Source organism: Glandiceps talaboti, chromosome 20, assembly GCF_964340395.1.
Source record: "Glandiceps talaboti chromosome 20, keGlaTala1.1, whole genome shotgun sequence".
Taxonomy (NCBI): Eukaryota; Metazoa; Hemichordata; class Enteropneusta; family Spengelidae; genus Glandiceps; species Glandiceps talaboti.
Window position 1 is genome coordinate 20,358,577 of NC_135568.1, and position 18,482 is coordinate 20,377,058.

Consider the following 18,482-nt stretch of genomic DNA (forward strand, 5'->3'; position numbering starts at 1 on the left):
TAAGTCCTGTGTGCACCAGTTGACAAGGTGTGTCCAGTCATCTTTGTGCAAAGTTTTTTAAAAGAGACAGGTAGTGTTGATTTCATTGTCTGTCTCATGCTGAAATAACACGGTGAAATAAACTCACAAATTACCCATACTACTGCAGCAGGCAGAGATGTTTGTAGCCAGTTTTCAAACAAGAATAAAAGGAAAGAAGTGTTCTTTTTATCAGAATTACATCAACTTATATCTTGATTTGACCTAACTACACTTACCTGCAATGAGTTTGTCCAAAGTTTCTATGAGAAGGCTGGACCATTCTAAAGAAAGTCGGGTGTTAACCAAACGGAAACCACATCAACAGAATAGTCGGTGACCATGCCAGTGTATGTGATATTCACAACCATTCTTGAGATCCAAAATTCAGTTCTTGAAGGACTTTGCCACATCAAAACATCAATGTTGTGAAGGTGTGCCTCCAACAAGACATATCCAGCTGTCTAAAATCTAAATACATTGTAACCATTACAGACACATTCCAGAAATATTCAGTCTTACAAAAATATTATGTATAATGTTTTGCTTACTGGAATATGTCATTGCATACATTCCTCTTTGTCATCATTTGGATGATGTACAGATAATTTATTTAATATTTTGCCACACTACTGGTATCCATGTGTCATTAACCTTAGCATGTGTTTTTATGAAATTTAAAATTTCAAGATAACAAGCATATCAGTTTACATGTTTTTGGACAAAACTAGTTCTTTCTTTTTTTTAAAATTAAGTTAAACCTATATTGGAAATTTCTGGATTGTGTCATAGGTAAAAAAAATTCCATAAAAGTTGTGTGGAGAAAACTGGAGCTTAATCAGGACTTACAAGTTATGTGTAGAAAACTTGGCACTGATCTTCCTAGGCACCATACAGGTTGTGTGGTGTAATCTTGGAACTCATCTTCAATTCCATAGAGTTGTGTGAAGAAAACTTGACACTCATCCAAGAACAGTCTTGAGAATGAAAACAGATCTAGCACATGGAGAAGTACAAGGATGGCTGATTTTGAATTTTTTGTGAACTTTTAAGAAGAAAGAAAATATGAGGCTCTTTTATCTTAGTTTAATATCTGAGATATTTGACAGACTGCTTACCTACAGTTTATAAAATACACAAAGAATACAAATATACATTTCTGTTGGATGTCTCGTGTGTTTATATGTAATTGCTACGCACCAAATTTGCATAAAAATATCAGGAAAAAAATTACAAAGATAAATCTGTTACACTGTGTGTATCTTATTTGTATAACCTCCACCCTGTATTGTAGAATAGTTTAGTCCATGCACACAAATGTATATTAGCCCATACCATTGTGAGCACAAGAAAGGGGTGTGTCGATGTGATATAAATTTCTGTAAATCTCTATTTAAATTCTTGTCCACGGAGTACCCTGTCATCCCCTTCATTTTGTGATTTGGTTCATTCCCACATCACAATGTAAATACTATATCAAGATATTCCATTTTGCACAGGGATGGCAGGTTACTTGCAGAGAAATGACACATTTCATTAGGTACAGAGTAAAACAAAAATATCAAACCAGTTTTACCTTATTTATGACTTTGTATTGTGGTTCATATTTTTGTTTTCACTGACACTATGTCAAACTACATGTAGGTTAGGGACACTGACACTATGTCAAACTACATGTAGGTTAGGGACACTGACACTATGTCAAACTACATGTAGGTTAGGGACACTGACAGTGTATGTCAAACTACATGTAGGTTAGGGACACTGACAGTGTATGTCAAACTACATGTAGGTTAGGATTGAATGAAAACTATAAACAGATACAAATTGATATTGATTGTAGTCAAGCTATGAACCCCATGACCTAGGTTTGACCTATGACCCTTTTATTGAATTTCAACAGCTAGGTCAAAATGCAGCTAGGTCAAAATGCAGTTGCTATACTGTATTCTAAATTGTAAACAGCATTTACACAATGTACACATCACAATGGGCTGGCTCAAATTGGACAAGAAACTTGATTTTTAATCACCTAGAATAGATCTCGACAAATAAGGTTTTTTTTATGAGTAGTGACATTGCACCTTTATTGAATATGTTGGAAACAGTTTGGATAAAAAGGAATGGCAGGGCAGTTAAGACAACATTGATAGATGAAATGTGTCATTTTATATAATACATCTAATACGGTGCTTTGAGAGTTCTGCATGTTCTAATCCCCCTTGGTTTCAAATACATGAACATGCAAAATTCACAATATTATGGATAAAGTACTGACAATACATAAAATGGGAGAAATTGTGAAAATTATTTCAAACTTAGTTTATCAAAAAGAAATTTCAGGCAACAGTTTATGAGAAAACATTTAAGAGAGCAGTAAAGATTGGCTGTCTCTGAACAGAATAATAAAATTTCAAACTCCTTTAAACTTTACCATCTCTTTGAATGTGTTCATTTGTTAGACCTTTTAAAAAGTGCTGATTTTGGAGATGACGTATGACACCAACTTTTTCAAGCTTGTGTGCAAGTTTAGTATCAATTGCTTTTTAAATTGCAAATTGAAAACAAATTTTATGTTGTCATATAAAAATGATTTAGTTTGTCTAGTGATGCAAAAACAGGAGAAAAGAAACTATTTTAAAATCAGAAAATCACATCTCCCAAAATTAGCCTATTTTTTCAGGTCTTGTTTACCAATAATAAAAGATAGTCTACCTTGCAAACTTTGGTGTGAAACAGTCACCCTATGATGGAGGCGGCTATGGAGATGGATTTTTTTGGATGACTCACCACAAGAGGGCGTCCTTCATTTCAACTGTCCAACCTTGCTTGCTAAGATTAGACAGACTCTACAAACAAACTTTACTTTGTAAAATCTTTCCTGTTTGTGTATGTTATGAAATAGTTTTTTAAACACATTTTGTTTCTATGTAAAATAAAATATATGCATGATAAGTGAATTTATCTTTCTGTGAAAAGCTTGTCACTTATGTTTTTTCCTCTTTTTAAAAACATACATTAAAAAAACAGCATGAGCAGGACCCTTTTTTTAGAATCTTTTCTCCTGCATGTTGAGTTTTTCACAGACTGCTGTCAAATTTTCACTGCCAAGATCAAGGTCAAAATCACTATTTTGATATTTCAAATGAAGACTTTGATTTGAATACTTGTCTTGCATGTAAATACAGTAGATGCCAATAATTACAAGTTAAAAAAAAGACAAGTAGTGGTGTAGTGCTTTTCTTTTCCCCCTTTTTTTAATGCCCATGATTTGCTTTGCATGGAGGTCTCTTTTATGTGCATATATTTCTGTGTTATCCTACCATACTTCTGTCATTATTGTCATTTCTACGTGAAAACATAACATTGCCTTTACTACTTATCCCCCTAACTCTATCATTACCAACCTGTCTCGCCAAAATTCAGTTGACCAAATTTTTTCCCCACAAATCTTTGGTCTGTTTCAGTGTTAATTTTCATCATTGTTAATACAGTATTGTCACAAATCATGACATATATAAACAAAATATTTCAAAAACTGACATTTTGGTAATGAAGGGGTTGATAGTTGATGGTTACAGTATAATATGGATACTAACCAAGGTAGGTAGCCATTGGCTTGTTGCCATGGTAATTTGCTTGCTCCATATGCGTATATGGAGATACTGCCTGGTTGTGTATGTGATTAATTCTTGTACATTTCCATAGCAACAGCTGTTGTTACTATGGTGATAGATTTGTTGTTTCTGTATCTGTAGCTATGCATTCTATTACAGCATTTATTTGCAAGTATTATGTATTATTGTGACATCATATGTGTACAAAGAAAGGGCATGTTACCTAGGATGTACAACCCACTTTCTTTTTGTTGAGCAATGCAATTGCAGATTTTCTTAAAATGACCACTGGGGGTATTTTACACAATTGCCAGATATACCAAAGACATTATTAGACATCATTAGATGCTGTCAAATTAGAAAGGTAGGGTCAGGCTTACATCACTAAACCCTCATTTCTACAAAATTTATGTAATAAAAAGACATTCATTTACTAGAAATACAATTTACTAAGATATGAAATGAACTTCTGATCCTTTTCAAATATTAAAAATCTGGAGTAAACATGGAAAAAAATGTTATGGAAAATTATTGGAAATTTATCGAGACACCTCAACTAAATCTAAGTCATACAAGGAACATGCAAATAGTGAAAAATCAGAAGTCATTAAAATCGTTACTTTAAGTTAGTGTCAGTTTTACCCAAATTGCACTTCCTTGTGGCAGAGTTCAGTCACATTATCTAGATATGAAATGATGAGATTTGTAAATATCTTTATAGTGTCATACCACAACATATGTCAACATTTCTGCTCTTTTGGATGCATTTTGTTCAAAGTTGGCCACAATACCTGGTAATTGTAATCACGTCACTTCATTGCTTATTGTGATTTCTCGTCATTTGAAGTCAGCTCTTCCATGAACATTGTAGTCATTTTATTTTATTTAGATATTTATTTTTCATTTTTTTGTACAAAAAGAAAAAAATGATAGCAGGAAAAAAAAACAGTTAGGTGTAAACAACAAAAATTGTGTGGTTCCGATTATATTTTAAAATTGGTGGGGTAGGTACATTTTTAGCTCCTGTATGGGAGGTAATGTCATGGCAATGTCTGTCTGTCTGTCTCTCTGTCTCTCTGTCTGTGTGTGTGTGTGTGTGTCTGTCTGTCTGTCTGCAGAAATTTTGTTCCACTGATCTCAAAAAATACTGAAGCAAATGTTTTGCAATTTACTATGTGGCATTGTCATGTCAGGCTGTAACTTAGCACTGATTAGTTTTTGGTGGGCGTGGTTTGCATACATTAATGATAATGTCTATAATTAATTACACATAGTGAAGCCCTTTTAATAGTAGCCACCCAGTCAGGCCTAATCAGTATTTGTATCTCACTTGTATTGGACTTGAAAGAAATTACACCATGTCAACAACTTATTTCATTACATACTCCTACAGGTTTTTTGTACTCCAAATGTTGATATTTCCTTTCCTAAGGTATGGGAAGGCATTTTAAAGATTCAAATTCGTTATTTTATGTCTTAGCTTGTTTCACTGTAATGTTTTTAGTCCCCGCTGGACTTATGGATTGGGTTCCGTCCGTCTGTCCGTTCATCTAGAGCCGTTTCTTGGAGATGCCTGGACCGATTTTTTTCAAACTTGGCACAGGAACAACATACTATAGCATACATATGCACATCAATTTGTTTCATGACACGATCCAATATGGCCACCTAGCAGCTATTTTGTTTGCAAATTTTCCCTGTCCAAAGCCATAACTCAGACATGCTTGAACAGGTCTCATTCAAAGTTGGTATTTGGACAGTTTTCTATTACATACATGTGCATATTCGTTGTTGTCGTGATACGATCCAATATGGCTGCCTGGCAGCCATTTTGTTTGCGAATTGTCCATGTCCAAAGCCTTAACTCAGTCATGCTTGAACATGCTATGATATTTGGTGGTCATGTTACTTCTGGTGTCTAGTTCGGAAATTGTTCAATCGAAAGTGACTGCATCAGAGAAGTGGGTTTTGGGTCAAAAAATTTGATTTTTGGTCAAAAAACTTAAACTCCAATACTACTGGGCAGATTGGCATGAAATTTAAGTGGTCCATTCATAGATGTGAATAAATTAAGATTTGTTCATGACACAGATTGGGCTGAAATTTAAGAGGGATGCATCTGTGGGTGTACAGATGAAGAACTATTAAGCGTATAATGATCTCATCAGTAATATGCAAATTAGGTGTAAACGTAAATTTTGGTCAAAAATTTATATCTCAAAAAGTACTTGGTCAATGAGACTGGAACTTGGTGAGATGTTTCTTAAAGTATTATTCTGCAGATTTTCTTCAAAAACATTTTGACAAAATTGGCCCTAACAACCATGACCAAGCCCTTAGCAACAACCAAATGGCAGTATATTTTGGTCAAATAACAACATCATCTGGTAGGCAAGTGAGTAAACATTCAAAAATTGTATGCAAATACCCTAGCAACCATGACCATGCCCAAAGCAACAGCCAAACGGTCGTGTATTTCACAAAGATAACATCGATTAATAGACTGTTGAATAAACATTCAAAAAATATATGTAAATTTGCCTAGCAACAAGACCACGCCCATAGCAACAGCCAAATAATCACATATATTGCAAAGAAAACAACAGGAATAGAAAGACAAATGAATTAACATTCAAAAAATGTATGCAAATACCCTAGTAACCATGACCACGCCCATAGCTAGCAACAGCCAAATGATCATGTATATTGCATAGATAATATCAGGAATTCATACACAAGTGAACAAAAACATATAAAAATGTATGCAAATATATCTATCTAACAACATGACCACGCCCATAGCAACAGTCAAAAGGTAGCATATATCGTAAAGATGGCAACATGCATGGTTGGATAGGCAACTGGATAGTCATTCAGCAAATGAACACCTATTGTTAGCATGGACTAGCATATGTATAAACATTTTTAAAAACAGTACTGTTGTGCTACAACATCATCAGCGTTATTTTTTTTAAATAGCAGAGAGTTGATTTGTATGTCAATTGTTTGTATGCATGGCATTGCTTAAAGATAAACAGGTAGTGTGTTGTCAGTTTGTTCTGGGACTGTATTGTTTGGTATTGTAGTGAATGGATAGTGTGTTGTCAGTTTGTTCTGTGACTGTATTGTTTGGTATTGTAGTGAATGGATAGTGTGTTGTCAGTTTGTTCTGTGACTGTATTGTTTGGTATTGTAGTGAATGGATAGTGTGTTGTCAGTTTGTTCTGTGACTGTATTGTTTGGTATTGTAGTGAAAAATTTCATGTAGTAACAGCCCCAAACATTGTTATCATGGTTATCCAGCACCCATATGGTTAAATTTACATAATTTATAAATAACATGTAAATTACCACATAAACATATTAATTCGTTTGAATAATGACAGTCTGAGAAGTTGACATGGTTGAAGGGACTGCATGCTGTCATCAACCAGGCTAGCTATTGGGTGAACATTTTCATTTTCGTTATTATCAGGTTTGACATTGTATATCATTACAAGCAAAAATCTACAAGGGTTAGGAGGTACGACCAGCTAACAATGTATCTTGACAGTAGAGTAAACAGACTAGGGTTAGGAGGTACGACCAACTAACAATGTATCTTGACAGCACAGTAACAGACTAGGATTAGGAGGTACGACCAGCTAACAATGTATCTTGACAGTACAGTAAACAGACTGGGGTTAGGAGGTACGACCAGCTAACAATGTATCTTGACAGTACAGTAAACAGACTGGGGTTAGGAGGTACGACCAACTAACAATGTATCTTGACAGCACAGTAACAGACTAGGGTTAGGAGGTACGACCAGCTAACAATGTATCTTGACAGTACAGTAAACAGACTGGGGTTAGGAGGTACGACCAGCTAACAATGTATCTTGACAGCACAGTAAACAGACTAGGGTTAGGAGGTACGACCAGCTAACAATGTATCTCGACAGTACAGTAAACAGACTGGGGTTAGGAGGTACGACCAACTAACAATGTATCTTGACAGCACAGTAACAGACTAGGGTTAGGAGGTACGACCAGCTAACAATGTATCTTGACAGTACAGTAAACAGACTGGGGTTAGGAGGTACGACCAGCTAACAATGTATCTTGACAGTACAGTAAACAGACTAGGGTTAGGAGGTACGACCAGCTAACAATGTATCTTGACAGTACAGTAAACAGACTAGGGTTAGGAGGTACAACCAGCTAACAATGTATCTCGACAGTACAGTAAACAGACTGGGGTTAGGAGGTACGAGCAGCTAACAATGTATCTTGACAGTACAGTAAACAGACTAGGATTAAGAGGTAGGACCAGCTAACAATGTATCTTGACAGTACAGTAAACAGACTAGGGTTAGGAGGTACAACCAGCTAACAATGTATCTTGACAGTACAGTAAACAGACTAGGGTTAGGAGGTACAACCAGCTAACAATGTATCTCGACAGTACAATAAACAGACTAGGGTTAGGAGGTACGACCAGCTAACAATGTATCTTGACAGTACAGTAAACAGACTAGGGTTAGGAGGTACGAGCAGCTAACAATATATCTTGACAGTACAGTAACAGACTAGGATTAGGAGGTATGACCAGCTAACAATGTATCTTGACAGTACAGTAACAGACTAGGATTAGGAGGTATGACCAGCTAACAATGTATCTTGACAGCACAGTAAACAGACTAGGGTTAGGAGGTACGACCAGCAAACAATGTATCTTGACAGCACAGTAAACAGACTGGGGTTAGGAGGTACGACCAGCTAACAATGTATCTTGACAGTACAGTAAACAGACTAGGGTTAGGAGGTACGACCAGCTAACAATGTAGCTTGACAGCACAGTAAACAGACTAGGGTTAAGAGGTACGGCCAGCTAACAGCTACAGTACAGTAACAGACTAGAGTTAGGAGGTACGACCAGCTAACAGCTACAGTACAGTAAACAGACTAGGGTTAGGAGGTACGACCAGCTAACAATGTATCTTGACAGTAGAGTAAACAGACTAGGGTTAGGAGGTACGACCAACTAACAATGTATTTTGACAGCACAGTAAACAGACTAGGGTTAGGAGGTATGACCAGCTAACAATGTATCTCAACAGTACAGTAACGGACTAGGGTTAGGAGGTACGACCAGCTAACAATGTATCTTGACAGTACAGTAAACAGACTAGGGTTAGGAGGTATGACCAGCTAACAATGTATCTTGACAGTACAGTAAACAGACTAGGGTTAGGAGGTACGACCAGCTAACAATTTATCTTGCAATTGACAGCACAGTAAACAGACTAGGGTTAGGAGGTACGACCAGCTAACAATGTATCTTGACAGTACAGTAAACAGACTAGGGTTAGGAGGTACGACCAGCTAAAATGTATCTTGACAGTACAGTAAACAGACTAGGGTTAGGAGGTACGACCAGCTAACAATATCTCGACAGTACAGTAAACAGACTAGGGTTAGGAGGTACGACCAACTAACAATGTATCTTGACAGCACAGTAAACAGACTAGGGTTAGGAGGTACGACCAGCTAACAATATCTCGACAGTACAGTAAACAGACTAGGGTTAGGAGGTACGACCAACTAACAATGTATCTTGACAGCACAGTAAACAGACTAGGGTTAGGAGGTACGACCAGCTAACAATGTATCTTGACAGCACAGTAAACAGACTAGGGTTAGGAGGTACGACCAGCGAACAATGTATCTTGACAGTACAGTAAACAAACTAGGGTTAGGAGGTATGACCAGCTAACAATGTATCTTGACAGTACAGTAAACAGACTAGGGTTAGGAGGTACGACCAGCTAACAATGTATCTGGACAGCACAGTAAACAGACTAGGGTTAGGAGGTATGCCCAGCTAAAATGTATCTTGACAGTATAGTAAACAGACTAGGGTTAGGAGGTACAACCAACTAACAATTATCTTGACAGCACAGTAAACAGACTAGGGTTAGGAGGTACGACCAGCTAACAATATCTCGACAGTACAGTAAACAGACTAGGGTTAGGAGGTATGACCAGCTAAAATGTATCTTGACAGTACAGTAAACAGACTAGGGTTAGGAGGTATGACCAACTAACAATGTGTCTTGACAGCACAGTAAATAGACTAGGGTTAGGAGGTACGACCAGCTACCAATGTATCTTGACAGTACAGTAACAGACTAGGGTTAGGAGGTATGACCAGCTAACAATGTATCTGGACAGCACAGTAACAGACTAGGGTTAGGAGGTACGACCAGCTAACAATGTATCTTGACAGTACAGTAAACAGACTAGGGTTAGGAGGTACGACCAGCTAACAATGTATCTCGACAGTACAGTAAACAGACTAGGGTTAGGAGGTACGACCAGCTAACAGCTACAGTACAGTAACAGACTAGAGTTAGAAGGTACAACCAGCTAACAGCTACAGTACAGTAACAGACTAGAGTTAGGAGGTACGACCAGCTAACAGCTACAGTACAGTAACAGACTAGAGTTAGAAGGTACAACCAGCTAACAGCTACAGTACAGTAACAGACTAGAGTTAGGAGGTACGACCAGCTAACAATGTATCTTGACAGTACAGTAAACAGACTAGGGTTAGGAGGTACGACCAGCTAACAATGTATCTTGACAGTACAGTAAACAGACTAGGGTTTGGAGATATGACCAGCTAACAATGTATCTTGACAGTACAGTAACAGACTAGGGTTAGGAGGTACGACCAGCTAACAATGTATCTTGACAGTACAGTAAACAGACTAGGGTTAGGAGGTACGACAAGCTAACAATGTACCGGTATCTCGACAGTACAGTAAACAGACAAGGGTTAGGAGGTACGGCCAGCTAACAGCTACAGTACAGTAGCAGACAAGGGTTAGGAGGTATGACCAGCTAACAATGTATCTTGACCGTACAGTAAACAGACTAGGGTTAGGAGGTACAACCAGCTAACAATATCTCGACAGTACAGTAAACAGACTAGGGTTAGGAGGTACGACCAGCTAACAATGTATCTCGACAGTACAGTAAACAGACTAGGGTTAGGAGGTACGACCAGCTAACAGCTACAGTACAGTAACAGACTAGAGTTAGAAGGTACAACCAGCTAACAGCTACAGTACAGTAACAGACTAGAGTTAGGAGGTACGACCAGCTAACGGCTACAGTACAGTAACAGACTAGAGTTAGAAGGTACAACAAGCTAACAGCTACAGTACAGTAACAGACTAGAGTTAGGAGGTACGACCAGCTAACAATGTATCTTGACAGTACAGTAACAGACTAGGGTTAGGAGGTATGACCAGCTAACAATATCTCGACAGTACAGTAAACAGACTAGGGTTAGGAGGTACGACCAGCTACCAATGTATCTTGACAGTACAGTAACAGACTAAGGTTAGGAGGTATGACCAGCTAACAATGTATCTTGACAGTACAGTAAACAGACTAGGGTTAGGAGGTATGACCAGCTAACAATGTATCTTGACAGTACAGTAAACAGACTAGGGTTAGGAGGTATGACCAGCTAACAATGTATCTTGACAGTACAGTAAACAGTCTAGGGTTAGGAGGTATGACCAGCTAACAATGTATCTTGACAGTACAGTAAACAGACTAGGGTTAGGAGGTATGACCAGCTAACAATGTATCTTGACAGTACAGTAAACAGACTAGGGTTAGGAGGTATGACCAGCTAACAATGTATCTCAACAGTACAGTAACAGACTAGGGTTAGGAGGTACGACCAGCTAACAATGTATCTTGACAGCACAGTAAACAGACTAGGGTTAGGAGGTATGACCAGCTAACAATGTATCTCAACAGTACAGTAACAGAATAGGGTTAGGAGGTACGACCAGCTAACAATGTATCTTGACAGCACAGTAAACAGACTAGGGTTAGGAGGTACGACCAGCTAACAATGTATCTTGACAGCACAGTAAACAGGCTATATGGCTAGGAAGTATCTCCACAGCATAGTAACAGACTAAGCATTGACAGATTTTCACATTTCCATCATTGATAACATGATACTAAAGTCTCTCTAAGTTTCCACCATTGATAAAATGATATTTAAGTTTCTCTAAGATTCCACCAGTGATAAAATGATGTCTACGTTTCCACCATTGATAAAATGATGCTATAAGGGAACGGTCAGTTTCTTTGGGGGGGGGGGGGGGGGGTCATTATGTTTTGGATTGTGATGGAAGAAAAAATCCTTTTTCTACAATGGCATATAGCCTTGTCTGAAATGTGGTACATGTAAATATTTGTTTTCATCCCTGTTTCTTACATGAATTCTTTAATATTACTTATTAGTTCAAACATAACTATACATATACATATACATGTATTACCTAGCTACCACACTAGTTACGGAACATGTCATGTAAATGCTTGGCTGTTTCACAATCAATGCTTCACTTATATTGCACTTTGGGACAAAAATGAACTTGAAGGTTTCGTAATGTAATCTTCATAGAGAGTTTATAAAAGAAGTTAATCTAAATTGTTCTACTCGTCAGTATGAACTTGTCAGAAGGGATTAATACACTTTCTATTTCGGACACTACGCGTTATAGACACTACAAATCACCACATCTCATCAGATTCCAGTTTCTATTATACACTAGGTATGACCACCTAAAGTTCTATAACATACCAATGACTTTACTATACATGCAATATTAATGCCCCTATGTTGCGGGCCCATTTTTATGTGACATGGGAAACTCATTTAAAAATTACACTGACGTTAGCTTTTCAAAGCTTGGAAATATTACCTGAGAGGCTATGAATAACCTAAACATTACCTTAATAGAAGCAAAAAACTCCAGACCTGCCAGGGGGAAAACCCCCAGGGACTCCCTCTCCCCCATCAGAGGTCACTCATACATTCAACCAACAAACAGATGCACCAACAACATTGTTAGTCCCCGCGGACGAAGTCCGGAACGGGGACTTATGGATTGGGTTCCGTCTGTCCGTGCCTCCGTCCGTCCGTCCGTCCGTCCGTCCGTCCGTCTGTCCGCAGCTGTTTCCTGGAGATGCCTGGACCGATTATTTTCAAACTTGGTACAGGGGCAACATACTATGGCATACATATGCACGTCAATTTGTTTTATGATACGATCCAATATGGCCGCCTAGCAACCATTTTATTTGCGAATTTTCCCTGTCTAGAGCCATAACTCAGACATGCTTTAACAGATCTCATTCAAAGTTGGTATTAGGACAGTGTTCTATGACATACATGTGCATATTCATTGTTGTCATGATACGATCCAATATGGCTGCCTGGTAGCCATTTAGTTTGTGAATTTTCCATGTCCAAAGCCATAACTCAGACATGCTTAAACAGATCTCATTCAAAGTTGATATTAGGACAGTGTTCTATGACATGCATGTGCATATCCATTTTCGTTATACGATCCAATATGGCTGCCTGGCAGCCATTTTGTTTGCGAATTTTCATGTCCAAAGCCATAACTCAGACATGCTTGAACAGATCTCATTTAGAGTTGGTATTAGGACAGTGTTCTATGACATACATGTGCATATCCATTTTCGTCGTGATACGATCCAATATGGCTGCCTGGCAGCCATTTTGTTTGTTAATTTTCCATGTCCAAAGCCATAACTCAGACTCCATTTTCATCGTGATATGATCCCCCATACCCAACCAATCCTTTATTGTTGGAGGCATATTCCATGTCCAACAAGCACACACAAATATATATAGGTTCACAAATGTTGTTGCGTGATCAGAGTAGTGATAATTCCTTAAAACCCAATTATAGCGGGGCTATGTCATTCTCAATGACTTGTTACTGTCATAATGGTATTAAACTTTTTTTAAAAATATTTTCACCCTATTCTAATTTGAGATGATATTGTCATTTAAAGATGTGAAATGTTTGCCAAGATAGTCTAAAATTGCCTTAAACTCCAAATCTCCCTTACCAATGATACTACCATTAGATGTGCTGACCTTTACTACATGTATATAATGATGCCATTTAACTTTTTAAGAACATATTTCAACCCTATGTAAGTTATAAAGAATAGTTTCTGGTTTGTGATACTTGATGGTGCTGCCTTGTGAAATGTGGATTAAGTTATTGCTTGAAAGGGTCTGAATAGCCTAAATATAGCCTAAAAATCCTCCAGGCTTCTGAAGGGAGACCCCCTCGGACCCCCACACGAGGTGGACACATCCCAGTCTCAAGCTCTTCCCCTCCTACTGTCAAGATGCTGTCAAACTATATTTCAAAGTGTTTCAACCCCATGTAGTTGCTTTTTACATGTTGGTGCTGTCTTGTAAAGCTTGGAAATTATTTTCTGAAAATGTCTGAATAGTCTCAAAATTGACTTTTCAGGGTAAAAAACCTCCTGGGCTTCGAAGGGGGGACACACTAGGACCCCCATAAGAGATGTACATATTCCCTTCTCAAGCTATCCCCCTACCTTTCACTGTCAAGATGTTATTAGACTCCTTTTCGAATATATTTACCCTGTGTAGTCAATAATAATAATTATGATAATTATGATAGTGTTAACCCAGGATAAAGTAGCAGAACACAGGCAAGCAGTCCACACTGAGTCACGATCAAAAAATACCTGTCATGCGAATATTATATATATATATATATATATATATATATATGTATATATATATATATATATATATATATATATATATAATTATGATAATTATGATAGTGTTAACCCAGGATAAAGTAGCAGAATACAGGCAAGCAGTCCACACTGAGTCACGATCAAAAAATACCTGTCATGCGAATATTATATATATATATATATATATGTGTATATATATATATATATATATATATATATATAATTATGATAATTATGATAGTGTTAACCCAGGATAAAGTAGCAGAATACAGGCAAGCAGTCCACACTGAGTCACGATCAAAAAATACCTGTCATGCGAATATTATATATATATATATATATATATATATATATATATATATATATATATATATATATATATATATATATATATATATTTATACCCACATATTGGGTACCTGTTAGTGTTACTGTCCTTGTGTGAATGTAGAATGAAGTAGTGAGACTGGCAAGTACGTCTAGAAAAAAACTTGAGCTTTAATATCCTAGTAACAAACTAACTTGTTAATCAATAACGAAATACATACACAATCTTTGGCTATCTTGAGGGCTACTCAGCACCACTTGCAGCTGGGAAGATCACCAGCAGGTGTAAGGAGTATAGGCTACCTGGGGAGGTCCCGGCAGATAGGTCCTATGTGTGCTCCTGAATGTAAAAGATAAGTAAACCGAAAAGATCACCCGGGGAGGACCCGGCAGGTGTCGTAACCATAGCTACCTGGGGAGGACCCGGCAGACATAGCTAGGTGGTGAATTGTACAGGGGTAATTTGCAGTAAGCCGAGAAGAGCACCTGGGGAGGACCCGGCAGGCGTCTGTATACTAGCTACCTGGGGAGGACCCGGCAGACATAGCTAGGTTGAATTTGTACTGGGGAGAATTTACAATACGCCAAGAAGAGCACCCGGGGAGGACCCGGCAGGTGTCTTATCCTAGCTACCTGGGGAGGACCCGGCAGACATAGCTAGGTGAATGAATTTGTATTCGAAATGAGCTGATTGATTAGTTTTCAGCTGACTGTAAACTGTATTGGGGTAATTGAACAAGGGGAAAAGGCCCGTCACTGTGGTAGTGCTGAGTAACCAAAGAAGATGTACAGAACAGATAGAAAGTATCTGCAGGAAAACAAATGGTAATTACATTAGAACAGGTTATGTCTGGCATGTATAGTACCACATGTTGAAAGGATAAATAAATGCGATTAACATGTCTGAGAGAACTGCCTGATTTAGAACAAGTAAACGAAGGTGGTGATGGGGATGGTGGGTGGGATTGACTCGGTAGGCAGAGACAAATTTAGCAATGTTCTCCAAGCGCAGCTTGAACTAGACTGAGGCTAGAAGGAGCCTAAGTAGAAAATTATGCATAGTACAAACATTCTGACAATTTCCTGTGCTCCCCTTACGTATACACATGTAATCTGGTGATGACGTACATCCTCTGACATTTCCTGTGAGCATATTTGAACACTGGTTTGTGAACTAGATGCCAGGAGGAATGGAATGTTCAGGCTTATGAAAATATTCTGTATAAACTAAAATTAAATAAATTTTTAATATATATATATATATATATATATATATATATATATATATATATATATATATATATATATATATATATATATATATATATATATATATATATATATATATATATATATATATATATATATATATATATATATATATATATATATGGGGGGGGGGGTCACCATGTTTTAGAATTCAGTGATAGGGGGGTCAGCCTGTTTCTGGTTTTACAGATAGGGGGTCAGTAACTTTTGTCGGCCAGATTTAAGAATTCCCCCCCCCCCCCCCCAGGCTGGAGAAACTGACCGGTCCCTCATCTCTCTATGTTTCCACCACTAATAAAATGATACTAAAGTCTCTCTAAGCTTCCACCATTGATAAAATGATGCTATAGTCTCAAAGTAACAATGATAGCAGTAGTAAATGAATTAGAATGAAAAACTTTGAATGACGTCAAAGGTCATAGGTCAAGGACAAGCCTGGGTCATCTACAAATGTGAAGGATGAGTCTTAGTAATGTACAAATGGCCTATATACAAAGCATACTACTATTAGGTATAAATGCACTCTAATTGTTTGTATGTTTCTGTAAGCTGTCCATTAAACCTTAAATATGTGTTCAAATTGACTCCAGAGGGCGCTGTTTATAGGAATGTTGATATTTAGTATTTCTCATCAACTTGTGACCTAGATATTGATGAAATATAGCATCCAGCAGTTTTACCATGTAAAGTTGACCATTGATAAGACGTTGTTGTCTTTTCTTTTAGAAAATCTCGTGGACTAAGGTTTCGTAGGGGAAAGAAGGACAAACTGAAAAAGGCCCTGGAGCCAAGGCGGAAGTCAGCAGATTCACTGGATATGTATGGATCAAAGGTCACAGTCAGGGTGAGTCCATGTAGGGGCAAAGTTCACAATCATTTGGGTCATTAGTTGGCCATAGGTCACATAATGGGTGAGTTCGATTATGCTTCCCCGGGGAGCCTCAGACCAGGGTTACTGACGTCACTTGTGCACCTCGGGGCGTGTGAAAATCGAACGCATTTTATTGCATTTGGGGGTACCCCTGGGAGCCTATAATTAAATCCATGATTCATTATAAATAATTTGGTCCGTCTTTCCAAAATATTTTAGACAATTTGAAGTGAAAAATTATTTCCTCACTAAATGTGGAAAGATATCCTCAAAATACGGTATAATTCTTATGGAGTTGATAACAATATCCAATCACATGTCGTCCCCATCTTGGGTCAAGTCAGGTCATGTCAATCCCCAAGCTGCCCCTGCTCCATGAGGAGGGTCGACTTGGGGCACCCCGAGTGTGATGTCATGTAGTAATCGAACGCAACTTGGGGCAACTTTAGGTGCCTCGAGGAAACCTGGGTTGCATAATCGAACACACCCAATGTGAATCAAAGGCCACAGTCAGGTGGGTCAAAGGTTATAGTCAAGATGAGTACCAGTCAAGGTGCAAATCCTTGGTGGGTCAAAGGTTATAGTCGAGGCAATTAAGTCATTGGATGGGTCAAAGTTCACATGGCGAGTCATTGTTGGATCAAAGGTCACAGTCAAGGCAAGTCCTTGGTGGGTCAGTGTTCACAGGATGAGTCATTGTTGGATCAAAGGTCACAGTCAAGGCAAGTCCTTGGTGGGTCAGTGTTCACAGGATGAGTCATTGTTGGATCAAAGGTCACAGTCAAGGCAAGCTCTTTGTGAGTCAATGGTCATGTCAAAGGTCACAACCAAGGTGAGTCCTTGATGGGTCTAACATTCAATGAATTCCAAGACCTTGAAATTAAATACACTTTGATTATTCTGTTAGTTTGCTTATAATATTAACTATACATATATTGTAGCAAGTGCAGGATATACAATGAATGCGACATTCATGGATACTAGGCACTTGAAATCTTCTTATATATCAAATCATATATCATATATATCATATGCAAACTGTCTAGGGCATTCACCGGTGATAAATTATTTACCCATAAGCTACTGAAATCTGGGTAATATATGATATTTTCAATTCTCCAATGGTTTCAATAAGTTGAAAGTTCTCTCACCATTAGTAACATTACATACCATTATGCATGTCAGTTGTGAAAAGTGTCCATATTGCAAAATCTCCTTTTTATATTATGTTTTATTTTTCTTCTATAGCTTCTCAATCCTGATTTTATTTATGAAGGTAAGACTTGATTTTCTTTTGGTTTTTAGGAAAAAATAATTTATCAGCTATTTATTGAGTTGGTAGGTACTAATTAGTACTGCAGAATGCCAGTTTTCAGCTAAATGACGCCTTAAAAAGTTTTTCACTGCTAGCCCTTTGTATATTCGAGAAAAAAATAATAAAATGCAAAAATTGTGAAGTCTCGCAAGAAATAGTAGATGCGAAAACTGACATCAACTTATAAAGATAATATAAAAACTGTTCTTCTAATCTGTAATGGCTATACATCTGATAAGAAGAAACCAATAACATAGTGACCATATGGAAAACAACAGAAAACATAACTACCTGATGTAGACACTCACTTATGAAAAAAAATATATATAAAAAAATAAAATAATAAATCTATGTACCCCCTTCTATTCTAAAATTGAACCTAATCAGAACCACGCAATATTTTTTGTTAGGAATAATCAGAACCACACAAT

General features: G+C 37.5%; 1 protein-coding gene across 1 annotated transcript in view; it reads left to right on the forward strand.

Annotated features, from left to right (window-relative positions):
- The window catches only part of LOC144451069 (triple functional domain protein-like), a 365,406-nt gene that overhangs the window by 303,903 nt on the left and 43,021 nt on the right, over positions 1-18,482 (forward strand). Inside the window, exons 41-42 of the mRNA XM_078141839.1 lie at positions 16,592-16,709; positions 17,985-18,012. Of these exons, the coding sequence (XP_077997965.1) occupies positions 16,592-16,709; positions 17,985-18,012 (146 nt within the window). The remainder of the gene's footprint in view (positions 1-16,591; positions 16,710-17,984; positions 18,013-18,482) is intronic.